Source organism: Natator depressus, chromosome 3 (genome assembly GCF_965152275.1).
Source record: "Natator depressus isolate rNatDep1 chromosome 3, rNatDep2.hap1, whole genome shotgun sequence".
NCBI classification, from domain to species: Eukaryota; Metazoa; Chordata; order Testudines; family Cheloniidae; genus Natator; species Natator depressus.
In genome coordinates, this window is record NC_134236.1 from 67,476,743 (window position 1) to 67,482,742 (window position 6,000).

General features: G+C 47.3%; 1 protein-coding gene across 9 annotated transcripts in view; it reads right to left on the reverse strand.

Moving 5' to 3' along the window:
• Nucleotides 1-5,322, reverse strand: part of SYNCRIP (synaptotagmin binding cytoplasmic RNA interacting protein) — a 36,242-nt gene extending 30,920 nt beyond the window's left edge. For 6 of the 9 annotated variants that reach the window (XR_012638789.1, XR_012638790.1, XM_074948069.1 and 3 more), the window contains exons 1-3: nucleotides 3,586-3,745; nucleotides 2,583-2,701; nucleotides 2,273-2,380 (exon numbers count right to left, since the gene is read on the reverse strand). Coding sequence is in view for 7 of the 9 variants with exons in the window: in XM_074948069.1 (XP_074804170.1) it covers nucleotides 2,273-2,380; nucleotides 2,583-2,701; nucleotides 3,586-3,733 (375 nt within the window). In the remaining 2 variants the exon portion in view is untranslated. Of the gene's footprint in view, nucleotides 1-2,272; nucleotides 2,381-2,582; nucleotides 2,702-3,585; nucleotides 3,746-4,164; nucleotides 4,318-5,127 lie in introns of those variants that run through there. The other 3 variants (XM_074948071.1, XM_074948070.1, XM_074948072.1) reach the window with 3 other exon arrangements.
• Nucleotides 5,323-6,000: the final 678 nt, after the last annotated feature.

Genomic DNA, 6,000 nt, shown 5'->3' on the forward strand with positions numbered 1-6,000 from the left:
TTCCAAGCTGAAAAGTCTTATTAATCTCTCTTCTGGAAGATGTTCCATACCCCTAATAATTTTTGTTGCCCTTTTTTGTACCTTTTCCAATTCCAATATACCCTTTTTGAAATGGGGCAACCAGACTGGCATGCAGTATTCACCATGTGGCCGTGCCATCTCATTCTTTTTCATCTCATTCTTTTTTTTAACCCAATTATACTTTTGGCCTTCACAACATCCCCTGACAATGAGTTTCACAGGCTGACTGTGTAGCATGTGAAAAAGTACTTCCTTATGTTTGTTTTAAATCTGCCACCTATAAGTTTCATTGGTTCATGTGTTACGTGAAGGGGTAAACAACACTGCCTTATTCACTTTCTCCATACCATTCATGATACCTTTCTTTGGCATCTCTGTCTGTATTTCCATGTTAACATTACCACTCTGAAACTTTCAATACAATATAAGATTATATGCACATGAAACTAGAACCGTTAACAAGTGTAACCATACTGAATATTTTAAAATGATTAATGCTGTTGGGTTGAGGCTGAATAGTTAGTTCCAAGAAACAGGCAAGGTGCATCTTCATAAGAATAGATTCAGGACATTTTATTTTCAATGTAAAAATGAAACCAAGTAAAGAGACTTCTCAGCCAGATACACCTTGTTTTTGCTTGTGCAATCCTGCACAAGCATGCATGTATTCCCACTGACTCAATGAAACTACTTGCACATCAAGTTAAAGAGCACATATGAGTTGTTTGTAGGACTGAAGCATTACCTCACCTGTCAAATGCAGATACTACTTCCTTTCTCCCACCCTTTGTCTTGTCTAGAGTACAAGCTCTTTGGGTCAGGGCATATCTCCTACTTGTACATACGGCACCCCAGCACAAGTGACTGACCTTGGCTGGTACATCTGGATACTAATGTAACAGGAATACTGGATGACAAATATAGTTTAATATTTATTTAAATTTGGTACGTTAAATACCTCATCGGGTCTCTATCTGGAACAGCTTTGTTCTAAAAGTGATTAAAGAAATAAACTAACATTTTTACATTACAGAAATATTTTCACAAACAATAAAATGTCACCCATGAGGAAAAGGTGCATTAAATAAATTTAATTACATCAAGAATACTGATATTTTCACAACTAGAGCCACATGGAATGATTTTGAATGGTATGGCATTGACTTGCTGTAACCATAAACAGCAAAAGCTCTATTACTCCAAGAAAATGAATGTAACTAATACTCTAGCTGTTGATAAATCACAGCCTGAAAAATTACAAATGCAAGTCAATTTTAAGAAGTGGGAATATAAATCCCAGTAAACCCTTAAAGTTTTCTAATTAAGACACTCAGGTTACAGCCTGCTTTTTCCCCCATTTTCAAGTTGAGGAAAGTAAAAAGTTCTGAGAAGTGCCCCACTACTCGTAATGTTAGATTATACAAAGTTCATCATTCTACACTCATACCAAAAAGCTCCTATAAACTGTTCTCCTTTTCCTAAACATCCATTTAGAGCATGCATGGTAAAGCTTAACTTTTAACTTGAGTCCCTTTACGATCAAGGGTCCTTCGACATCAAGAGTTAATTTTTCTGATATGCTTTTTACTGCTGAGACAGACTTAGGCGCACTGAAACTGTTTTTTAAGTTTAAGTTAATTTTTGTATATATTTTACAAACAGATCATGTGATCTATAATTGGGCTAACTCACAAATCCACTGGATGTATCTAAAAAGAGACTATTACTACCCTCTTTACAAGTGGCTAAATTTCATTATTTAAGTCTGGGTAACAAAGAACAGATTTATCCTTAATTAAAAACCAAGGTGTATGCTTTGATCTTTATATTCAAAAAAATCCCGTATTTCTTGACTTGCGCAAGAACTTTTGGTGGAAACATTTGCCCCTAATTATGGAATAGTAGCACACAGTACTTTTTAACCTAAAAGAGGCATGTCTTTATATATAATGGGGTTTTTTTACATTTAATATTAAAGCTCACTCCAATAAAGTAAGCAAATCATACATGCATTGGATATGAAGAATTTGCTACTATTTACTTAATAAAAAGTTTCTAGTCCAAAATACAAAAAAAGGTATTTGTGATTACCAAGTTTATGAATTATCTGAATTAACAATATTTACCAGGCAAAGCATAGTTACTGAAAGAATTAAAAAGTCAGACCTGGGGAAAAAAAAATATTTTTTTAAAATTTTTTTAAAAAAAAAGAGTGGATACTATCATATAGTTTACAACTTCAGACACATACCTTAATTTTTGCCTCATCTGGTCCTTTGCTAGAGTCTGCCACCTTGGTCCCCTGTTTTTCTCTCTGTCTATATGTTTTCATGACTCCACATAAAAAGGCACTTTTGTTCTGAAAAAGAGTTGACATTTTCATATTTGTAGATCTGAAGCTCAGAGCCCAATCTGTTTTAAAGTGATTATCTGATCCTAATTGCGCAAAGTTCTACACATCAAAACACAGACCACTGACAAGACTTAGGTACAGTTCTTGCCAATCTAGTAGCAGTTTGTTCTTCCAGTTATATACGATATTGCATAATCCTTAACATTACCTGAACATGTGAAAGATCACTGTCTTTAAACTGCTGAAGTACTGCCAATGCACCTTCTTCATTAAATTCCTTTAAAGCTTCAATAGCTCTTTCATCTAGATCACTGTGTGCAACTAGCCCTAGGGAAAAGAAAAAAATTTACTAATTATATTTGAGCAGCAATCTCTGGTTAACCATATTCATCAAATTTTAGTGGTCCAAGATCAATCATTGAGTTTCTGTAATGAGTAAAAAGGCTCATATTACACAACCTACCATTCCTCCTTAACTCGTCCACATGATAAAAAATGATTACCATTTCCCCATTATGATAAAAAACAAAGGTATTTACTGAAATAGTTATTGTATTTATGTACTTATTTTAATACCATAAGGCATCCAGATATTACATGGGCCAAAATTATTTTCATCATCCTGAACTGAATGCAGAATTGTTTATCAGCAACAGACTATAGCTTGAACAGCACAGTAACTTGGTACATTTTGAAAAGGGGCCTTCTAGCTCAGAGACGTAAGCACTGAAATTGCTACCACAATCAAAATCAAATACAATGCTTAAGCAGCACAACCTCTGCATCCAAGAGTCCAAATACTAAATCAGAGTATCATCTACAACAAGAGATTATAACCAGTGCCTCAGTTACTGAAAAGTTACTTACAACTATTAATATGCACCAAGCACATCACCTGCTTCTACTATGAACAGCTGTTAGCAGCAGCTGGTGTAGGTATTGTTTTATACCTACCCATCTGGTTAATCTACCTCCTTCCTTCCCACCTACCCACTCCAAGTGACATTAATGACTGGTCCCAGACTTATTTACTGGTAATAATAGGAATCAGTTACAATATTTGATTTTAAAAAAAAATCCATAAACCAGTACTAAAAGATACGACTGCAGTCCCCATACTTTTGGAAACCACAAAAAGTTGCTATTTTAGCCCAAAGCCAGAAGAGTCCAATAAAAAAACCGAAAGTGATTTTGCAAGTTTTACATCTTACCTGCAACGTAAATTTCATCTAGTTTTTCAGCAACTTTCTGTGGTAAACCAGCATCAAGCAATGTCTGGAAATGCTCAGAATGGGTAACTGCAGCAGAAGTATCCATGGGCTCTTCAGTACCATTCCCATTAACATGTTCAGTAGCCATGTTTCCAGATATCTGTTCAAACGCAATAAGCATCATAATTAAGCTAGAAATCTTCAGGCAGAACAATTCAAGTGACAATACATGCAACCGCCTGCTCTATGCTTCCAAAAATTTCTCAGACCACTCCCCTGCTATTTTTTGATTTCGGAAGATCCACAAAAATCCTCAAAAGAAAGCACTAACACAAAGGAATACCCTAACACCACAACCTATAGGGGGTGGGGTAGCCTTCACTGCAGGTTTTACACAATCCAGCCAGCCAGACACTCTGACTCACCTCCCTCTCTGTCTCTCTAACACTCCCTACGAAGCCCTGAACAAGTTAGAAATGGAGCAAGACGCCAATGGCGGGGGAGGAAGGGGGAAGGGAGGAAGAGCAAACCTGCCACATGCAGCAGCCGCTACCGCGCGATACAGTCACTGACACTCACTGCTGCTTCCACCTCGATCGCCTATTTCAAGCCCCCCATCCCTTGGGAGTAAATCACGGGCCATCCCGCCTGGCCGTGCACTGGGTCGGGGTCCATCCCGCTTCCGCTTCGGGGTCCGCCGAGCAGGCAGGAGGAACAAAGCGCTTCCCAGTCCGCACCCACGGGGGCGGCGGTAGCCGCCATGAGCCCAATGGAAACACGTGCTCTGCTGCGCGTTCAGATGTCCTACAACTTCCTCCAGTGACCGACTTCCCCCTCCCTCCCTCCCTCCCTCGTCCCTCAGAGGAGCAGCCTCACCCCCCGAGCCATCTCCCCTTCTCACCCCAGCCCCCGGGCCAGCAACTGCAACACCCCGGGCCCAATCTAGCCACTCCATGGGGAGCTCGCCGCGCCTCCTTGCGCCGCCGCCTCCCCCGGCCCTGAAACAATGCGCTGGCCCGGCCCGGCTCCCACGCCACGCTGGGCAGAGCCGCCGCCGCCCGGCCCCCCAATCCGTGAGCCGTAGCACGCGAGGCTCGATCCCGCACGCTGGGCGCCGAGGCTGCAGCCAAATAGCCCCTCCGCCGGCGGGCCCGGCCCGGCGCCTCATGGCAATGAATGGACCTGCCGGGCCGGCAGGACAATGAGGCGAAGCCACGCGCCCCACCCGCTGCGGGGCCTAGTGCGCGGCCACCAGCTCGGGGCGCCTGCCCCCCGCCCGGCAAGAGCGGCCACGAAAGCAGGCAGCTCCCCCGCCCATCATGCAGCAGCTGCCAGCCGGGCCCCCGCTCCCCGGAGCGGCTCACGCGGCCTGGGTCCCGCGTGCTACTCCCCGCCCGACTCCATTTTCCAGGGAGCCGGCTCCCCTCACCCAAAGCCCCCAGGCCCGCTCCCGCCCCACTCGTGGGGCGGCTGCTGCTGCTGCTGCCCGGAGGGAGCCCCGGCCGCGGATCCGGCCCGGCCCGCCCCGGCCTGGTGTCTGACCTGTCGCTGTAGGGGCGAAGTCCGAGCGAAGGGGCTCGGGGGGCGGCTGGCGGCTCGGCGTGCGGAGGAGCTGCCCCTCTCCGCTCCCGCGGCGTGTCCGGACAGTGTGCTGGAGCTGGCGTAAAATGGCGGCCGCTCGAGCGCTCACGCCGCTGCTGGCACCAACCCTAGCCCCTTCCACTCGGCTCCGGGAGGAGGGGGGGGTGGAGAGGCGCCGCGCGCGCTGGCGCAGCCCCAAACCCGGGGTCTCCCAGGCAGCTCCGCAAGGGTTATCGCCTCGCCCCGCCCGCTGGGCCGCGGGCGCGCGCGCGCGCGCGCGCCCACCTGTCCCTCCTCCTCTCCGTCGCCCTCCCCCCGCCGCGCGCGCTGTAAGTTCCACAGGAGAAGGGCGCTCTGGGGCTGTCCCCTCCCTTCCGCCCGGGCGGAGTGTGAATGACCGAGCCCTCCCCCTCCTCGCGGGGAGCGGAGCGCGCCTCACCCGGCGTCCCGCTGCTCTCCGGGGGCCGAGCGAGGACACTCTGCCAGGCGCCCAGCATCTGGGACGAGCTCCGCGCGCCGCCCTGGCGGCCCCCCTCGCTCCCGGCATGCCAGGAATCCCGTCTCCCGGCGCGGGGAGTGGGGAGCCTGCCCTGCCCTGCCTCACTGCGCGTCAGGCATTTGCATCCTTGCAGCTCAGGCGCAAGCCGGAGCACGCCGGTGCCCACGCTGCACAGGTGTGAATGACAGCGCGTCGTACCGTGCACGGCAGCGGGGGCTCAGAGCCACCGGGAAGGCGGCGCAACACTAGCGCTTTGTGTGCTTCGTCGTTGTGCTGCTTTGTGCTCCGAAGGGTTTGTCTTTTCGCGCTGGGAGAGAAACTACTTCCTTAGGTTA